Below are 21,383 nucleotides of genomic sequence, written 5' to 3'. Positions count from 1 at the left end.
ACAAAACACATGTGGATTGGTTGGGCAAACTCCCATGCCCCCTCCATCACCCTTGCAAGGGTAGAGAGCTGGTCCTCAGTTCCACGGCCAGGACGAAAACCACATTGCTCCTCCTCAATCTGAGATTCAACTATCGAAATGTCTCCAGCGAAGCCCTTTTCTCTCCAGGTCTTACTCTCTGATGGGCGCCTCCATTATTCCTTCTAGTCTTTTCATTTTCTCTCTTGTCTCGTATTCTCATTAACACTACTGCCCTGTTGGCTTTTTGTCTCCCTTGTTCTCCCTCTTCTGTGAAACCACGGACCCACTTTGCTCACCCTTTGCTCGCTTCACCCCTTCTTCAGCACTTCCAATAAGTAATGTGTCAGATGTATGAAAGTAGCGCGAGGGCAGGAGACATCCAATTAAAAATACAATGTATTATTCTTTCTCACCCCCCTTTTCCTTCCCCTGCCTCCCCCTCTAAGCCCTTCAGATTATGTAACAGCTCAGTGTCAAGGGAGCCAGCCTGTGAAGGACAAGTTGAGAGGGTCTTTGCCGACGATGCAGTCCACCAACTCCGGACTTTCCCCAGCAGCTTACGTATAGTACCCCTCACTGCTTGTCCTCCGCCCTCTTCCCATCCACCCACCCATCCTCCCACTAGCCTACCCCTCCCTGCCCTTCCTAAACACACACACACCAAACTCACACACATACACACACCCTCAATCACGAATGCACAGGGATTGCAGCAGCAGCACCGTGAGATGGAGATCTCTGCTGTGTGTGTGAGTGCCTGCTCCCGGTGAGTGCAGGGACAAGAGCGAATGAGTGTCAGTGATGATTGAATAAGGTGCATGAGGGAGACGAGGGGGGAGAGAGTGGAGTGAAAGACAAAAAGAGGGGGAGGGATATCAGTGAGGTTTGGAGACAATGTCTGTCTGCTTTTTTCCCCTCTCCCATCCCGATAACCTGAATCTTTGCCGGATGTGCCACTACTCCTCCAGCTGTCACTGCACCGGCTGCCTCTCGCTTAGTACTCCCCCAGGCTGCATGAGCTGCTCCAGCGGTTGGACGGTACCCTGGCACCGGCTGAATACATGGATGAGTACTGGCTCTGCAGGGGATCTGTGCTTTCTTGTCCTCTTCACCTCTGATCTGTTTTTCAAGGTAAGACTTACACCTCATCTGTAACTGAATAAAAGTAGAAACAACTAACATAATTCATAAATCAACTAACCAGTGGTGATGAGTTCCCATTTAATACACACACACATGGATGCATTAGAGAGATACATTAGGTTGGAGGCATTTTGTATAAAGCCAATTGAAGAGCATGCAAAATGTTTTTTTTTTCTTCACAACTGAGTGAAGATAAGCGGTGATGTCATTTGACTGATTAATATCTACTTATCACGACGCGTGTCTTTGTGGCGGCTGATAGGAATGCAGCATTTACCTAGTGAGGCAGAAGCTGATTATCCAGATTGCAGTAGTTGTGAATTGCCTGGGCTTGATAGTGAGGAATATTGATGAGAGATCACTAACACACTGTTGTGTATCTGACTGTAGCAGACCATCAGTGTGATGACCCTCTTTAGGAGGACGCCTGTTATTTTAAGTTGCATCATGCAATGTGTGATGCGTAGCGTATGGATTAGATCAGAGCTACGATGATACTTCTCATGACCAGTAATGTGTTTTATCTGGAGGGCTCTGGGGTACTGCATCATAGAGCTGCACTTGTATTTGGTCTCAGCTGTTGCCTCCACCCACCCCCTCCCTTCCTCTGTCCCTCTCTGCAGGTCATTGCTTTAAAATAAAATTTTACAGGAAACAAAGATTGGATGATCTCTCTCTCTCTTTGCATATCTCGACATCATTTGTGCTGTTATAATCCTATTTATAAGCTACCTGAGTACCTCTTTTAAAATATGAGATGTCATCAAGGTGATGCACTGTTGTTGTCAGACCAAACTTACTTGGCTGATAAAAATATCAGGTGAAGATTTAGGGGAAAAAGGACCTCTTTGATATTAGCCTCTTCAAATCTCCTACGGATCTTTCACAGCCTGTGCTCTCATTCAAGACTACAGAGATGGAAGCTCCTTAAACCTTGTGTGCTATCCTGCTGTAACGGAAGCCGCTGCTCCATGATAAATGTTTAAAGCTAATAAAGTCATAAAGCTAACTTTCACAAGTGTAGCCTGCAGCCAGGATAGATAGGGATAGCTCTGTGCGACAGCTGGAATGAGGATGCGTGTATCTCTGTGAATGTGGAGCTCTTAAAACAGACTGGCTCCGCTTTCAACACACACACAGTGGAAAGCAAAGAAATATTACTGCAACAGGGATTGTGTGGAGGCAAAATTCATCGTGCCAAAAAATAAACCTAATAAGGAATAAACCTCTGGAATGGCGATCGCACGGAGGGCCGCATGCACAGCCTCACAGACAGGACAATGTGTAAAATCCTGTGACTGCTTCTTTATTTTATGCTTGTGAATGCAATAGCTGGTGCAATGTCACACTTTGCAATTAATGCAAATGAAGTGTAAAAATTCCTCATGCAAAGTGGACTCATTGCAGAGTTGAATGCATAGGAGGTGATAATCAAAACGGCTTCCTGTGGTATTTAAAAGGACAGAAAGCATCTTCATTTCAATGCTTTGTTTTTATTTATTAATTTTTTTGTGAATTTTAATCTCAGGATACAATGAAACCCAGGAGAATGTATACATTTTAATGATGCATTTAGTTTGTACTGATGAATACAAGGCTGAGAAATGTGTTAGCTCATTATCGTTGAAGAGAACGTCTAGACGGTGTTATCAAATGTAAATATCCTGCTGATATATTTCAGTTAACTGATGCATACAGAAAGTGATGCATGGCAAGCAAAGCAATTTTTTCCCCTCATGTTGCAATGAAGAAGAAATCATGATTCAGCAGTGGTGCTGAATCGCTGTTGCATCAAAAGAGTTTATTTAAACGTCCTCATAGGCATCCCATTCCCGCAACATTGCATTCATGATGATCAATCATGTTATTGTAGCTAAATGGAATTCCTAATTATTATTTTATTTTTGCACACATGTAGCATTTCTGTTTAAAGAACTGTTGGGAATTGGAGCACACAACGTGGACTGTCAGGGTACATAAGGAGATTTCAGAGGATTACTTTTGCAATTTTAGACTCAATACATTATTCATAATCCTTTGGATAGCTGGGGCCAAATCAGGGAAGGACCTCAGGTCATTAGCAGAGATAGCTTGCTGTGAGGAGGAGGGCTTGGAGGAGGAGAAAAGAAGATGCTGAGAAAATGGAGAGTCTCTTTCAAAAGTCTGAATACATCCATGTGTCACAACAGTCTCCCATTCAGCCGTCTCTCCCTGTCTCTGTATCAGACCTCCAACAATAATGAGTCAGAGCTTTTCTCGATCCCGTTTTTGTGAATTCTGATTTGGCTGCATGACATGTGCTGCACGACTGCATGAGAAACTGTACGTGCTCAGTGGAGACTTCCTGCAGCTGTGATTACCCTTTCAGCGGTGTAAGATCGGTGTGAAATAGCACATTCTCATGTGAATCTGCCTCAAACAAATTTTTTTGATCCGTGAAAACACCTCAACAAACAACTTTACAAGTCAAAGAGCATATTAAGTTGTGTTTCAGAACAAATACCAGCCACCCGCCATCAAAAAGATAAAAGATAAAAAATAAATCACCTGCCCTATGCAATTTTCAAAACATCTCCGTCATCTCTGTACAAATTCATGACACAGCACGCCATATTAATGGGATGAAGCTACACTTTATGGCGTGGGTTTTTCTTAACCTAACTGTCTGTTAAAGCAGTGCAGAGTGCAGCTAGCTGAATGCATTGTTCTAAATGTTGATTGTACAGCTGAAGGTTATGCTCCATGAAAAGAACGCAGCATAAAACACCAGGCAAGAGTTCTGGGAAAAAACCAAACTCCTGCTTTATTTTTGTTATCAGCCCCTGTCTGTTTGCACGTGTGTGTGTGTGTGTGTGTGTATGTGTGTGTGTGCGTGCGTGCGTGTGTGTGTGCGTGCGTGCGTGTGTATGTGTGTGCGTGCGTGCGTGCGTGCGTGCGTGTGTGTGTGTGTGTGTGTGTGTGTGTGTGTGTGTGTGTGTGTGTGTGTGTGTGTGTGTGTGTGTGCATGCCTGCGTGCATGCTCCTTAAGATGCTGGGAAAGGTGTCTCTAAAAAGGTGACTACAAGGCCTACACACACTAATGCTCACACACTCTCTGCCTCTGTTCCTGCTCCCATACTCGCACAAAGCACATTCAAAGGAGCACATGCACCCACACAAGAACAAAAGCACATTTATCTGTCAACACGTGCACACAGAAACCAATCCAGGAGAGTATCAGAAAGTTTTAACACAGGTGAAAAGGGTGCACCATATTCACAATCTCTAGTTATGTTATTTCTTTGTATTATTGTGCAGCACTACATGTGCAGAAATTAGTATCAATCACATTCATGCAAGTGATTCTGTTCACAAAATTTACAGAGGTAGTGACAGTTAGGAAATGTCTCTTCAGTGTAACTTTTGCACCAGAACAATCTCACTGATGAATTTACAGTGTCTCAAGATGATTAAACATAATTACTTTCTGAGGAGCCACAACACCACGAATAGGTTGCTTTTGTGCTGTGATAAATGATTTCTTGGACTTTATTCATCGCACAGTGTCTTGTCATATGAAAATGATTAAGCAGCTTTTTTCTGAAGTTTCCCTTCAACCATATCAGACATCACTTCATTTCCTTGTGCAAATGCCTGAAACACGCTCAAAGATAATGTTTTATGACATTTGATCATATGTAGGATTCTTTTTTATTTATGTAGTGAGTTGCATGAAAGAATCAGATCTTGAGGGTCAGTTTATCTGTTAATAGTTTAACAAAGTATTAGTTTGCCATTGCAACTTTAAAAATAATGACAAGAAACCATATAGAAAAATAATTTTTATATATATATATATATATATATATATATATATATATATATATATATATATATATATATATATATATATATGTATATAATTAGTCCAATTGTTAAGTTAACGTAAAAATCAATATCAGAACGTTGTTTTTATAAACTTTGCCTTTCTGAAGGTTTTAACACAAAGACTTGACTATTCATCCTTTTCAAATATGTTAAGTGGTTTCAAGCTGCCTCTAATATTATCTAATCACCTGCGGTTGATGTGTAAATGAGTTCCTAATTTTATTTCTCTCTGAGAGTTAAGGTCAGTTCATTCTGCCGGCTCACTCGTAAACCCTCCTCTAGGTGTGGAAGAGCACGCGCAGTTCATATTTTGTGTTTAGTTTTTGACCTCGCCACTCCATGCTCAGCACGGCTGAGATTCAGGAGTGATGATTATAAATTTTCCTCCAGGGAGCTTGGTTGCCAACAGGTGGATACAGCTCCAGGAGCTATACACCAGTTATTATTTAGAGTCTAGGGTGTGCAGACCACAGCTACTGCAAAGCCATTTCCTTTACTGTAAACCTCAAACCACAAAAGGAATATTAGGTATAGTAAACACCTTTTAGCTAGGGGGATCAGCACCAAATACCTCTTGGCCATTTAACAAAACAACTCCAACCATTGTGGGGAAATCATTACCAAGCAACGCTAAGAAGCTGCACAGAGAAAAAGAAACATGAGGGTGTAAATATGGTTAGATATGAAGGGTAGCACCCAGTGGTGCCCCCAGAAAAGTTTCATATGGGTGGCCATGGGGCCAGAGAAATGTTGGGGTGGCACACCAAATTGATCCTTGTGTTAAATCTCGGAAAGTTTAGCTTATAGTGATGCAAAAAATGCTCTTTTATTCATTTTCATTAAAAAGCCAACATTAACTCAATCACTGCCAGCTGTTTTCTGAACCGAAAACGCCTGACTGACAGGGTTTTGAGCATTGGTATCGTTTGCTGAAGAGTCACAGGACATAGTGCTCTATGACCATGTAAACATCAAAACTACCAAAAGAAAGAGTAGACTCACTTCTTACAACAGGAAGAATCAGAGTGTTTCTAGCTTTTTCCATTCTTTCACAATCAGTTGACAAAGTGTTAGCTGCAGAAGCTTTCCTGGCTTTTTTCATAACGGGGTCCCAAAAAGATCTCCTTAGGGCAGTGATATACTTGCTGTTTGACCTCGCGTTGGCACAGACAGCAGGCTGTGTCTGCACAGCATTGTACTTCACATAGTACTGGGGTGTTCCACAAGGGGGCACACTAGACTACTCAGACCGGACAGAGAGCCGAGTTTGTGGGTACAACCAAAACAAATATGGTGTCAATAGAAGAGATCAGTACTTGGTTAATTTTGAGTTCACGACAGAAAAGGAGACAGCAGCTGTATCGAAGAAACCAGAGACTGTCACCATGTGTCCCCCTGATATTGTCAACTCCACCTACTGGTTACTAGTATATTGCAGTGTTTAAACGTGTCACGTTAATTTCAGTGGACACGCACAAATGCCTCTTCAAATCAGCGTAATGTGTGGCAGCCATTTTAAACACACATCTGCGTTGTCAAACAGCAAGTACAGTATATCAAGGCCCTGTTGTTTACTTTCAAGATGCCCCATTAAAAATGCATTTGACGACTTTAGTCGTCAATGGAAGTGAACGAGTTAAAGGAGCAGTATGTAAGAATATAGTGAAAATTTTACAATGAGAATATCCCAAAAGAATCTAATGTTTCAGTCATTTTAGCAGGAAGGTTATACTGAAACATATTTCATGTCCAGCTGGCTCTGGAGATTGTCAGGTTTTCTCCTTTAAAAACAAAAGAAGCTGGGATGTAACTACTGTTATCAGTGAGTGTGGGGTTGCCGTGTCCCACGTGAGCTTACTGCAGCGCTGTAACCATCTAGGGAGACTAATATAATTCCAGTTGAATTCCCCAAAATTCCAACATCTAAGGCCTAGTCCACACGTAGCCGGGTTTTTTTTTAAACGAATATCCGCCCCTCCAGAAACTTGTATCCACACCACCTCGTTTAAAAAAAAACTCCGTCCACAAGTACCCGAATACGTTGTTAAGGACATGCCAGACCTGTAGGCGGCAGTACTTCCCCCGTTCTTAACCTCGTCCTTCGTCTGTGGTCTTCCGCAAGGAGCAGTAATTCCGCTTGCAAAAACAAACAAGCAAAAAGCGCATGGGCAATTGATAAAGCGAGTGCAGCTCTGAGGGCATCCATGCTGTCGGCTAGTGTAAACACAGGTCGCACACGTGACGTCAGCATTTTTTTTGTTGCGGAAAGTGACGTTGCGGACCTTAAAACTGCGGTTTTGTCCGTCCACACGCAGACACCCAAAACGGAGAAAACGCAGATCTTCACTTTGGCCTGAGTTTTTAAAAAGATCAGTTTTTGTGTGAAAAAACTCCGTTTTCGTGTGGATGACAGGCCAAAACGTAGAAAAATATGTACGTTTTGGCAGATCCCCGGCTACGTGTGGACAGGGCCTAAGTACAAAGAAAGCCAAATAGCCTGTCGTGTTTAAGGACATGAAATGTTCTGACACAGCTAAGCATAAATCAGCTAAACAAATACACCATAGCCCCTTTACAGTAAAAAATAACATAGTCCACTATCAGAAACCCATGAGTTAATGATACTGTCGAGCACACTTCTTCTACTCACATTACGTTATCTTGGCTACTAAATGATTCAGCAGTGGTACCCAGTGTCAACAGAAAAGCTGTTTCTAGGCTGAGTTGTGTACCAGAGTCTATAAACAGTATTTAAATAATGGCAGAAACAGCTAGGACAGCAGCGTGAAGGCTATTGTTATTCCAAAAAGGTCTCAAGAAGCTAATCATCAAACAACTGGCAGGAAAACTGGTTTGCGAGATGCCGCAGCATGAGGAAAGGCTGCATGGATTTCTGGAGTGGAACTGAGCACTGGAATCATTAACGGACCCAAATAAAAAAAAAATAAAGAAGTGTTTTTGTTTTTAACAAAAGCAGCAAAAATGATTGTGTATAGAAATTCTTGGTTGGTTTCAGATGATTGGTTTTGTTTTTCCATATGAACAGTTGTAAAGCACCAATGTTGAAGCAAAAAATAAGACAGCTAAGATATAAAAAGTAGACATGAACCAGAAAAACCTGCACTCAGAAACCAGGAGTTCAATTTCTTCTGTGTGAGTTTTTTTTGTCTTACTTGAATAAAAAAAATTCGTTACTTGAATAAGTGATCACTGAATAAATTCACCTTGCAAGTATCAGAACAACTCGTTCACTCTCCTTTTTCTCTGTTTTCAGAAAATATGGTGAGCAAGGAGGACACCCAATGTGTTGATCTCTCAAATTCAGATGAATCAGACTCAGAAACGGGCCAATCACACGCTACACACTCTGAACTAGAATCAGGAGGGAAGCAGGTAAAGAAGAGAAACAAAGCCTTACAAGTGCGCTTCAAGGATATCTGCGAAGCTCAAAACGAATACCGGGGAAGACACTCGAGATCCATTTCCTGCAAGGTAACCCACAGAAAGTACATGACCATGCCTGCCAGACGCTCTATTCCCAATGTGACCAGGAGCACTGGTGTACAGACCTCTCCAGACCTCACTAAGCGATACAAGACGTTCCCGTTTGAGAGGAAAAAGGGACACACTTTTAAACATACTGCTCTGGTGGAAGACTACAGGGGACAAAACAATGGATTTTTGAGTGATATAAAGACAAGAGGTGATGATGGACAGCCAACTGGAGAGTCGTCTGAGTACAACGGTAAGATTGTGGGGCAGACAAAAGCCCTGCTTCACCACACTGATGACAGCAGTGATACGGAGGATTTGCTCTCCAGTGCCAATTGTGTGGATGGACCCTCGTGCCGAGAGTCATCCCATTTTACTGAAGAAAGCCATCCAAGTGAAACTCCTTCTAAAGAGGAACCAGAATATCAAGTTTGTGGGAAATGGACGAAACACAAAGGATTACCCAAAGAAAGCTTTGATGCTGGCACTTCCTCAAAGCGCCAGCTGGTGGACACTGAGATTTCACAGGACAAGCCAAAAGGTATGGGCCCAGTTGCATGGAACTCTTTAACGCAAGTGGAATCTATAGGAAGCCCCTCTGTAAGCTGTAAACGGAAAAAGGGTGCACAGTCAAATGAACAGCATTCGCAGACTTTTCCTCACAGTGTCAAATGCTCCGTGCAATCGCAAGGGAAGTGTCGGACAAGGCATGCATCAGCTTCCTCCAAACTCCAGCAAACGGTTGGGGGGGAGGAGAGCTTTCCACCAGGAGGCATGGAAGCCCCAGGCATGAGGAGCAGCCAGCCGATAATACCTTTATCTGGAGACAAGGATATCAAAGCACAGCTGCAGGCCATGGAGAGCCTCATCAACTCAAGCCAGGAGACCATCAAGGTTCTTCTTGGAGTTATTCAGGAGCTGGAGAAAGGTGAAGCTCAGAGAGAAGGGTGAGCAGACTTTTACAAATGCAGCCAACCATGCTCAGTATACAAATGCAACAGACAGAGAAGATATTATGCAGAGTATTGCTAATTTTGTAAAAATGCTGTCTTATTGTTCACTCCTTTTGGCATCATTGGTAATGAAAACACACTCAAAGAAACTGCAATCTATCTAGGAATACAGAACATATTAAACCCTTCTACAAGGGCAAATGACACATGCAGGCAGATGAAAGAGTCGTGAAATGTCCAGCATTTAATGTGTTATTTTAACTTCTCTGTTTGAAAAAAATGTAACAGTAAAAAGCAGCAGCTCACAGGAACACAAGACCCATTTCAGGGATTTATAACATGAAAGTATTTCAAGCTTGCATGATTTTTCTGACTGATGCTGTTTCTTGCCTCACAAAATCCCTGTGACCCAGATTTAAACAATCAGTCGTAGTGAGCATGATCATGTTGCAAAATGCCAATTACCTGTAACCTGCTGGATTATGAGCTGGAAAACCCAGTTGATAGCAATCAATGAACAGTCTTTGGAAAAGACGGCTTGGCTTTCGTTTTTTGAGGCGTTAAAGAAAAACTAGAAATAGGACTACAAAGTGGTGGGTCTTTCAAAATCTTCTGCTAAAAAAAAAAATACAGAAAAACTACAGATCTGGTGAAACCTATAAGATCAGACATCACATTTCTATGTGGCCTTCAGCCTTTCAGGCAATACTGAACGAGTAACCGTCGAGCCGCTGTGATCGATGTAGTGAGATGGACTCGCTAGCATGTTTGGAAGGCATGCGTCACTCAGCACAGACCCTCTGCTGCTGCATTCAGAAATGTTACCATCAAACTGTATTATGTAAGACATGTGCTGCATGTCAACTCTGTATGGACATTCGCTCGGTATAAGATCACAAATGGACACAAAGATAGAGAACACACGCTCTGGAGTTGGATCAGTCTGTTTTAGCTTGCTTTTGAAAGAAATGGAAAACAGGTTCAATGGGCCAAAGATGAAGCCCAAAAGCAAATTAATGCATACCATTGCAAATTGCTATTGTGTGAACATGCCCTTAATCCTAAGACATGCAAATATTAGAATTGAATAATATAACATCAGACCATGTAGAATGCATCACGTCATGTTTGAAACTTCTCTATCATTATCCTGTAGAGTTGTCTGGTACATCACATAGAGGTAGAAGTAGACATTGATGAGCTAGACCGGGGCTATCAAATCCTGGTCCTCTATAGGGCCACATACCTGCTTGTTTTCCAGCACTAGAACATTTGAATCAATGGATGACTAACAGGCTTCTGAAGAACTTGAGGATGTTCTCAAGAGGCAATTTGATTATTGAGATTAATTCACTAGATGTGATGGAGGAAAGAAACAGCTAAAACATGCAGGTCAGTGTCCCTCCAGGACCAGAACTGAACAGCCTTGGCTTCGACCAGTGGCTGTCAATTATGCTACCATCCTCCGGACCCCCCCCCCCCCACCCCCACCCCCACCCCCCACCCCCCACCCCACCCCCCACTGACCTAGACTGGGTCTGCACAGTGGTGCAGTGGTTACCACTGTTGCCTTGCAGCAAGAAGGTCCCAGGTTAAAATCCCAACCTGGGGTCTTTCTGCATGGAGTTTGTATGTTCTCCCAGGGCACTTCCTCCCACAGTCCAAACCCCCCCACCCCACCCCCCACCCGCCCCCCGGCAACCCAACCCTGCGAGGATAAATGAGTAAAGAAAATGAATGGATGGATGACCTAGACTGTTGGTAAACTAAATATTTACATTTGGTTAATAACCATAGGTTTAAAAGAAAGGCTAATGTAATTGAATTGAAGCTTGATAGTCGGCATTGTGAGACATTGAAAAGCAATGGTTACTATTTTTCTTTTTGCCCTCAAACCAACAAAACAAAATTATGAGCACCTGTCATTGAAAACACTCAGAATATTCAAGTATTTGGCAATCGATAACCAGCTCGATTGATAGTCAAGATTGTCGAGTGTAGTGTAGTGTAGAGGGTTATACTGACTCTGTGTCTACTGGGTCCTACAAATGTTTAATTAGAGGAATTTAAAAGGAGTAAATAGGTTTGCTAACAATTATCCTGTAGCACATTGAATCTCATCTTTAAAACCCAAAGCAAGCACATTTTATTTGAGTCCATATCCAGGGAACAACGAGGCACACTAGCGTGCTCTGTGGAACTTGGTTTTAAAGGCACAATTAGTGCGACCTCACAACAATTTGCCTTTCATCTACACAAAACTGTGCCTGCTAAAGTGCCTGTATTGAGTTCTTCTGGAGGATTGTGAATCAGAAGTGCAATTGTAAAGGCTGTCTTCACTAGCATACTTACAAACATTCTTTCCTGTTTTTGTATAACTGAGCAACCAGATACTGTAGACTGCTACAAAGTAATACTTTGTAAATATATCGCGCAAGAAAGAGTTAAGAAGAAGTGACTTGATCTTAAAGGGAATTCGATGGGTTATTACAAAACCCTCATTCTGATGCATCAACACAGACAATTCAGTACAATTAGGCTCTTCTACAAATTGAGATCCGTTTCAGATTATGTGTGAATATTAATGACTTATTAAGTCCAATATTACATCATGCAGTTTTACACTGCTAGAGCACATTCACAGGTGCAATATTGGGGAAAATAAATCCTATATTTCAATTTCAATATTTCTAAGATGTAAATTACATCAATAGAGGAATTTTTGGAGGGAGAAAAATATAAATAATTTACCGCAACGCTAAATAATTAACATCTAATCATGCTCTGTATGTGGCTGGCTCAGCTGACTCCGATTTTGCAGTGAGAACAGAGAAAAATCTAAATGGCTTTGAGAGAGTTCTCTGTTGGGATACAGATGGTGTCTGCTGCTCAATTATGGCAAAAATTACAGTGATGATTGTTTTGGTGAATGGTGCAATGACAACGGTTCAGCATGATTACTCATTATTTTGAAACCAGGCGTTTGTGGAACATAGAGAAAGAACTTCACATTTGAAGGGTGAAACCATGAAAACGGCATGAAGGAGGCTGTGATTTAGGGGCAACCCTGACCAGCTGCAGTCTTTGGTAAAGTCAAAGGTGACGTCCAGTACATGGGACTGTGCAAAACAGCGTTGATCAATATTGGCTTTGAACCAAGAGCTAAATTAGACCCTTGATGCAAGTTTGACCTGGCAGAAAAAAAGGGAAATGAGAAAAAACTCTAATGTGCAAGAAATTTCAGCTACACTTCTTCTAGAAATGTGATATAGTAATGTGAATCACCCTTCATAATTCTTTCACTATGTGTGTGACCTGATATGCCATGTATACCAAGACAACAGTGCAGTCCACCCCTTCTAACCCCTACTATAACAGGAATTATAGCCTTATTTTATTGTGTTGGGCATTTTGACCTCTCAAAGGGAAGGGTCACTGCAAACCACTTTAAATATGTGACAGAGTGTTCACCTTTATGAAGTAATAGTGGCCTGTTATAACAATGCTCCTTTTCACGGGGCTTAAGAGGTCACTGAATGATTTTATGGGGAAAAAATGACCTAAATCAGAAACTCTGACTTTCACAGTGTCTAGAACTTGGATTAACATTTTCAGAGAGGATTTCAACTCTAGAAATGTATTAAATTGATGCTAAAGCTGACTTAAACAGTTCCTACAAGCTCACTGACTCTAAAATATGTTAAACATACACTGTCCAGCCGAAAACAAAGTCGCCACCTGGATTTAACTAAGAAAATAGGTACGAGGCTCTTGTTGGATAATTACTGCATGGGGAATTATCCTTCCTTCAGCTGGCAACATGTTATTTAACTCCTAGTGCAATGAGTTGCTTCTCATTTCTTAACCCTCCCACTGTCCTAACGGGTGTGACCTCATGAGGAAAGTTGACCATTGAGCAGGGTTGATGGTTTATCCCTTGGGTCTATGTGGCAGGGGTGAGGAGTGAGCACCACCTCACCCCTGCCACATGGACCTCAAGGAATAAACCATCAATCCTGCTCAATGGTCAACTTTCCTCGCGGGGTCACCCATAAAGACAGTGGCAGGGTTAAACAAACATGTGGAAAGACACATCTGGCAGTTGTGGAAAAGATGTTGGCCTGCTTGAGAATGGTCAAATCATTGGTATACATTAAGCAGAGAAAACATTTAAGAAGATTGTAGAAATGACTAAAACTGGACTAAAAACTGTTCAACGCTTTTTTTACCACTGGTCTGATGAGTCCAGATAGACCCTGTTCCAGAGTGATGGTGCGTCAGGATAAGAAGAGAGGCAAATAAAGTGATGCATCCATCATGCCTAGTGCCTACTGTACAAGCTTGTGGGGAATATGTGCTCCAAGAATGATGTCAGCTGACTACTTGAATATACTGAATGACCAGGTTATTCCATCTTCCCTGATGGCTCAGGCATATTCCAAGATGAAAATGCCAGGATTCATGGGGCTCAAATACAGAGAGTGGTTCAGGGAGCATGAGACATCATTTTCACACATGGATTGGCCACCACAGAGTCCAGACCTTAACCCCATTGAGAGTCTTTGGGACGTGCTGCAGAAGGCTTTGTGCAGCGGTCAGACTCTACCATCATCAATACAAGATATTGGTGAGAAATGAATACAACACTGGATGGAAATAAACCTTGTGACACTACAGAAGCTTATCAAAACAATGAGCATGTGCTGTAATCCATGCTAAAGGTGGTCCAACCAAACAGTGCGTGATCCTTTTTTGGCTGAGCAATGTTGTGCATGCTAGTATTTTTATCAATGATGTCACATATTTTTAAAACACAGTGCAGAATAAAATGAATTTGGGAGAATACATAAACATGACCGTTCCTTACATGTTCAGTTCATTAACTGAACTCTCATTTCAGGAGTTTTGCTCATTGTTTCACTTCTCCTTAGATTTTAAGGTAAATTTAATGACACCCTCAGAAAAGAAAGTCCAGTCATTCTCCACAGCACAAGTTGTACTTCTCTAAATGTTTTCCACACTTCAGCTGATGACTTATGAGTAAAGCATAAAAGTCAGTAAGCACAGGTTTTGCATGAGTCTATGTGTGTTTATTTGCTAAATATGTCATGAACCACTAGTTGTATCATAATGACAAGGCTAAAACTGCCAATTTTACAGATAATAAGTTAAGAAGTGATGTGCATATTGCTAAGAGTCATTAAAGAAACATGCTTCTAAATGGTAAAAGATTAAGTGACATTGCATGAGAACATTCATCCTTCCATCCATCCATCCATCCATCCATCCATCCATCCATCCATTTTCATCCGCTTATCCGGAGTCGGGTCATGGGGACAGTAGCCTAAGGCGAGAGGCCAAGATTTCCCTCTCCCCAGCCACTTGGGCCAGCTCCTCCGGGGGAATCCCAAGGCGTTCCCTGGCCAGGTGAGAGACATAGTCCCTCCACCGTGTCCTGGGTCTACCTTTAGGTCTTTTCCCGGTTGGACGTGCCCAGAAAACCTCACCAGGGAGGTGTCCAGGAGGCATCCTGACCAGATGCCCGAGCCACCTCAACTGGCTCCTCTCGATGTGGAGGAGCAGTGGGTCTACTCCGAGCCCCTCCTGAATGACCGAGCTTCTCGCCCTATCTCTAAGGGAGAGCCCAGCCACTCTTCAAAGAAAACTCATTTCAGCCGCTTGTATCCGCGTTCTCATTATTTCGTTCACTATCCAAAGCTCATGACAATAGGTGAGGGTAGGAACGTAGATCGACCAGTAAATCGAGAGCTTTGCCTTTGGACTCAGCTCTCTCTTCACCACGACAGACCAGGACAACGCCTGCATCACTGCAGATGCAGCACCAATCCGCCTATCAATCTCACGCTCCAGTTTTCCCTCACTCGTGAACAAGACCCCGAGATACTTAAACTCCTCCACTTGGGGCAAGGCCTCGTCCCTGACCCGGAGAAGGCATTCTACCCTTTTCTGAATCAAGACCATGGTCTCAGATTTAGAGGAGCTGATTCTCATCCCAGCTGCTTCCCACTCGGCTGCGAACCACTCCAGCGAAAGCTGAAGATCACGTTCTGATGATGCCAACAGGACCCCATCATCTGCAAAAAGCAGAGACCTGATCCTCAGGCCACCAAAACAGATCCCTTCCACACCTTGGCTGTGCCTAGAAATTCTGTCCATAAAAGTTATGAACAGAATCTGTGACAAAGAGCAGCCTTGGCGGAGTCCAACTCTCACGTGGAACGAGCCCGACTTACTGCCGGCAAAGCAGACCAAGCTCTGACACTGGACATACAGGGACCTAACAGCCCGTATCAAAGGGCCTGGTACCCCATACTCCCAGAGTACCCCCCACAGGGCCCCCTGAGGGACGCGGTCAAACGCCTTCTCCAAATCCACAAAACACATGTAGACTGGTTGGGCAAATTCCCACGCACCCTCCAGGATCCCCCTAAGGGTATAGAGCTGGTCCAGTGCTCCACGGCCAGGACGAAAACCACATTACTCCTCCTGAATCTGAGGTTCAACAATCCGATGGACCAGAATCCCTGAATAGCCCTTACCAGGAAGGCTCAGAAGTGTGATCCCCCTGTAGTTGGAACACACCCTGCGGTCCCCCCTTTTTAAATAAGTGGAACACCACCCCAGTCTGCCAGTCCAGTGGGTCTTCCCCCAATGTCCGCGCGATATTGCAGAGCCGCATCAGCCAACACAGCCCCACAACATCCAGAGCCTTAAGGAACTCCGGGCGGATCTCATCCACCCCTGGAGCCTTGCCACAGAGGAGCTTTTTAACCACCTCAGTGACCTCAGCACCAGAGATTTGAGAGGCCAACCCAAAGTCCCCAGACTCTGCTTCCTCCCTGGAAGACGTGTCAGTGGGATTGAGGAGCTCTTCGAAGTATTCTGCCCACTGATCCACAATGTCCTGAGTAGAGGTCAGCAGCACACCATCCACACTATAGATAGTGTTGGTAGCGCACTGCCCCCCCCCCCCCCCCCCCCCACCCGAGCCAACTCACCACCAGGTAGTGGTCAGGTGACAGCTCCGCCCCTTTCTTCACCTGAGTGTCCAAGACATGCGGCCGCAGGTCAGATGAAACAACAACAAAGTCGATCATCGAGCTGCGGCCTAAGGTATCCTGGTGCCAAGAGCACATATGGACACCTTTATATCTTAACATGGTGTTCATTATGGACAACCCATGTCTGGCATAGAAGTCCAATAATGAAACACCACTCGAATTCCGATTGGGGGGCCGTTCCTCCCAACCACACCTCTCCAGGTCTCACTGTCGTTGACCACGTGAGCGTTAAAGTCCCCCAGCAGAACGAGGGAGTCACTGGAATGAGCGCTATCCAGCACCCCCTCCAAGGTCTCCAAAAAGGGTGGGTAGCCTGAACTGTAGTTTGGTGCAGAAGCACAGACCACAGTCAGAATCCATCCCCCCACATGTAGGCGGAGGGAGGCTACCCTCTCATTCACTGGGGTAAGCCCCAACGTGCATGCACCAAGATGGGGGGGCAACTAGTATGCCCACCCCTGCTCGGCACCTCTCAGTGGGAGCAACTCCAGAGTGGTAGAAAGTCCAACCCCTCTCAAGGAAACTGGTTCCAGAGCAATGCGTTGAGGTGAGTTCGACTATATCAAGTCAGAACCTCTCAACCTCACACACCAACTCAGGCTCCTTCCCCACCAGAGAGGTGACATTCCATGTGCCAAGAGCCAGCTTCTGTAGCCAAGGATCAGACCGCCAAGGTCCCTGCCCTCGACTACCACCCGTCACACTCTGCACCTGACCCCTTTGGCCCCTCCCACGAGTGGTGAGCCCATGGGAAGGGGGACCCATGTTTCCTTTTCAGGCTGTGCCCAGCTGGGCTCCAGGCCACCAGGTGCTCGCCAACATGCCGCACCTCCAGGCCTGGCTCCAGAGGGGGGCCCCAGTGACCCATGTCCGGGCGAGGGAACACGGTTTCCATTTGTACAATTCATCATGAGAGGTCTTTGGGCTGCTCTTTGTCTGATCCCTCACCTAGGACCTGTTTGCCATGGGTGACCCTACCAGAGGCAGAAAGCCTCAGACAACTTGGCTCCTAGGATCATTGAGACACTCAAACCCCTCCACCACGGTAAGGTGGCAGCCCAGGGAGAACATTCATGGTATATTAAAAAAGCTAAACAGGTGAAACTCAAAACATAGAATAAGCAGTTCATTTATTCATTTATTTCAGTAATAAAAAGGTGAAACTAATATATGAGATAGACTCATTCCATACAAAGCCAGATATTTCAGGCCTTTATTTGTTGTAATTGTGATGATTGTGGCTTACAGTTTATGAAAACCCCACATTCAAAATCTCAGACGAATAGAATATTACATGAAAGCAACAAAACAAGGATTTTAAATAGAGAAATGTAGGACCTTTGAAGCGGGATGATCATACATATGTACTCACTACTTGGTTAGGGTCCTTTTCGCTTCTACTGACATAAATTAACTTTTGCTGTTCTGGATGGTGGCAGCAGAGGAGTTAAGTGCCCGTCTCATAACCGGAAGGTTGTGGGCAAGATGATTAACCCACCTAGCCTGATGGTGATGGTCAGAGGGACCGGTGGCACCAGTCTCACCTCCGTCAGTGCGCCCCAGAGCAGCTGTGGCTACACTGAAGCACATCATCACCAGCGTGTGAATATGTGTGTGGGTGGATGATTGGTTGTGTTGTGAACACCTTGAGGGGTTGTAGAACCCTTGAAGGCTCTATACAAATGCAGGCCATTTACCATTTGGTCGATATGCTAACATATCGAGTCCCACCTGTTTTAGGCAAAGCTTACTTTTTGCATCCTTTTGTGTTGCCATGTGGGTATTTCCTGCCTCTATAAAAACTCCAGTGCCAAAACATCCATTCATATGTTTTCTATCAGTGTTTGGTTATAGGAATTATGTGTCTAAAAGAAGCCAAAAAGTTCAAAAAGTTTCCTATTGTGACGTCACAAACAGGAAATTACAGCTCATTCTGGAAGGTACTGAAAATGTCAAGAATAAAACTGCTGAAATGCCTTTATGTGAGAGGGATTGTATGCTACAAACGTCATGAAATGTGGCATTTTACACAGAGGATAGTGTGCAAACAAAGAAGTTTTTTTATTTTATTTTATCACAGAGGAAATGTCGTCCATGAGAAAATTCAAAAGCTAACCTGTGGAAAGAATGCAGCAGCAAGTCAGAGTTTGATTTGAGATGAACCTGCAAAAACATCTATGTAACTAGCGTTCTGTGTTGTAACAGTCTCAGTAGACAGGGATTATGAACATTTCCCTCTGACTAGGAAAAGGTTATGTTGAGAACAGTCAGCGATTATAAATTTAGGTTAATGCATTTCAGTTATTAGAGCGAAGCTCTTTAAATTACAATAGTCTAGGTGAAAATCCATGCTGCATCGTGGCACCGGAGCAGACCTTGTCAATGCGCTGAGTTACCATTCTTGCTCACAGCTGTCCAGCACACTTTATTCAAGAACGGGTCGGGATGGATGAACTTGTTGCCCTCCAGCCCCCATCAGCATTTTCGATCTACACAGATGCTGTTCAGCTTCCCCTGATGTGGTCACCTCTGGTGCCATCATGCACAGTTGAGGTCAACCCCCCCCCCCCCCCCCCCAGATGTCATCCATCAGGTGAAGGGCTATTCTGACATCAAGCTATTACACGAGCGATCCTAACACAGGCCTCCCCATTTTATTCCCATATCACTGAAGCCTTTACCTGTACATGCAGTTGCATAAGAAAAGAATTTCACTATAAATGATAGTTTATTAAAAGTCATACCTTTTGGGATAGCAGTGTGTTGTATCTGCTCACTTGGATAATTATTGATTAATTCTAGGCTGCATCAATTGATTGTTAAAAAAAACTGTTCATACCAAATTGAGTCAGATGGGGTACAAAAATAAAAAGAGTAGCACAGGTTGTGCATTAATAAAGACGAAAGACGTGTTTACAGAAGATGTATTCATCCTTTTAGATAGCAAAGCAAACTAATCTTATTAGGTTGAATTAGCAAGTTCACACACTTAATTAACCAATTATAAGATAGAAATCCTTTATTTTACAGCTTTACACAAGGCAAGGTGAAACAAAGTAGAACAGATTATATTGCTGAAGCCCAGAGGTGCTGAAATGTAAAGGTAAACCCAATAAATGTGTTTTCCTCTTTTTCTCCCCTCACACAGGCTCTCCTATAGAACAGGTCAAGACACAGCAAACTGTGATACATGTCGAAACAGCGCCTGCATCATTTACAGGTGAGCTTTTCAGCACATCTGCTCTTTAACGTTGCATTAAATGCTGTTTTACATGTGATGCTTTTGGGTCGGCCCATGCTAAAGTGCGTCATATCTCGGATTTACCAGAAGTTTAATTCAAAAATGAACCGCGCAACAACTAAATGGACACTAGGGGGTGCTAAAACTGCCTAGTATTACTTTAATAAATCACTACATTTGGTTTAATTCTGCACAGAGTACATGTAAAATCTAGGGATGCTCGAAATTGTCTCATTCATCCGATACCGATATATACTGTGTCCCCGTCCTAAAAAATGAAAAAGTCAGCATTTTAAGTTACTCTTATCGTGCAAGCCTAAATTTTAAACATTTTCTGTGCCAGAGGACAACTGCTTCAAATATAAGTTAGTAATAGGCAGAGGTGTGGACTCCAGTCAGACTCGAGTCATTATTTTAATGACTTCTGACATTGACTATTTCCAGCAGTGCAAAAGCTGTTGGTCTATTCGATCTTAAACCATACTGACTCTCACTCAAGAACTTATGCTTTTTAATGAATGCATCTAATTTTTGTGCAAATAATTTGTCAAGCACTTTTGAGAATTGTGAAAGTAAAGACAGTATTTCATTTTGTCTGGAAAAACTCCAGGCTGAAATGAAAGATGAAAATTGTAACTTAAAGGCTTAGTCATTTTAACAAAATCCATATCAATAACATCACTATCAGTGGATATTTTACTTTTGGTTTTGTTCACAACATTTCTAATTTCAGTCTCACTTACATGTCCAAGATACATAGATTGCAGCATTCTACTGCTTCCATTCATATGGCTTCCTACTTGCTCCACATCTTTTCTTTTATGGTTTACTAGATTAAGTCCTACATTAACAAAAAACTAATTAAACTCATTTGCTATGTCACTTTTGTTTTCAATGACCTTATTGTCATTAATAAACTGCTTAGGTAGGTCAGTGAGTGCAGATCAAACACCAATAATATTATTTATAATTTTCCAAGTCCCTTGAATATTACTTTTATTTTCTTTTACCTTTTTATTATAATGCTCTCTCTCAGCTTGTCTCAATGTACTTGTCAATTTATTTTTATATAGTTAAATTTTTTTATATAGCAACTTTTACACACTGTTTAGCTGTGATAGTTTAACAGCAAAACAAACTTCTAACCATGTGCTGGCAACACCTCACATAAAAGCAGCAACGATCCAAACAACACTCAGTGATGCCTTAGCAAACCTTTGTCTTTGTGATTTAAATCCAAAAAAAAAGGTTGAAAGTGTACAAGAACCAGAAAAATAGGTCTGATATCTCTCTAGAAATGTTTAAGACGAGATAAATGGCGTCTTCTGTTTTATTTGTAATGGTTTCTGGAGAACGTCTGACCTCAATGTGATGAACAGAAAAATTATGCAGCATAGCTTTGTCTGAGAAATCCCAAAGAAGCTGACCTAGACACAAAAAACATGAACAAAAATCTACATTTTGAGTTACTCATTTTGGACTTCCCTGGTCCAGAAAGTAGCAGAAGTGTTTTTTTATCTAAATATTTTTTTAATTTTATGGTTATGGTACATGGCCTGTATTTGTATAGCGCCTTCTTAGGGT

General features: G+C 42.8%; 1 protein-coding gene across 1 annotated transcript in view; it reads left to right on the top strand.

Moving 5' to 3' along the window:
• Positions 1-686: 686 nt before the first annotated feature.
• insyn2ab (inhibitory synaptic factor 2Ab) overlaps positions 687-21,383 on the top strand; it is a 35,595-nt gene continuing 14,898 nt past the window's right edge. The window contains exons 1-4 of the mRNA XM_054750330.2: positions 687-787; positions 990-1,152; positions 8,306-9,470; positions 19,707-19,778. Coding sequence (XP_054606305.1) covers positions 8,311-9,470; positions 19,707-19,778 — 1,232 coding nt within the window. The 5' untranslated portion in view covers positions 687-787; positions 990-1,152; positions 8,306-8,310. The remainder of the gene's footprint in view (positions 788-989; positions 1,153-8,305; positions 9,471-19,706; positions 19,779-21,383) is intronic.

The sequence above is a fragment of the Nothobranchius furzeri genome, chromosome 12 (genome assembly GCF_043380555.1).
Source record: "Nothobranchius furzeri strain GRZ-AD chromosome 12, NfurGRZ-RIMD1, whole genome shotgun sequence".
Taxonomy (NCBI): domain Eukaryota; kingdom Metazoa; phylum Chordata; class Actinopteri; order Cyprinodontiformes; family Nothobranchiidae; genus Nothobranchius; species Nothobranchius furzeri.
Note: the sequence above shows the minus strand (reverse complement) of the source record. Positions and strands in the feature narration are given on the sequence as shown.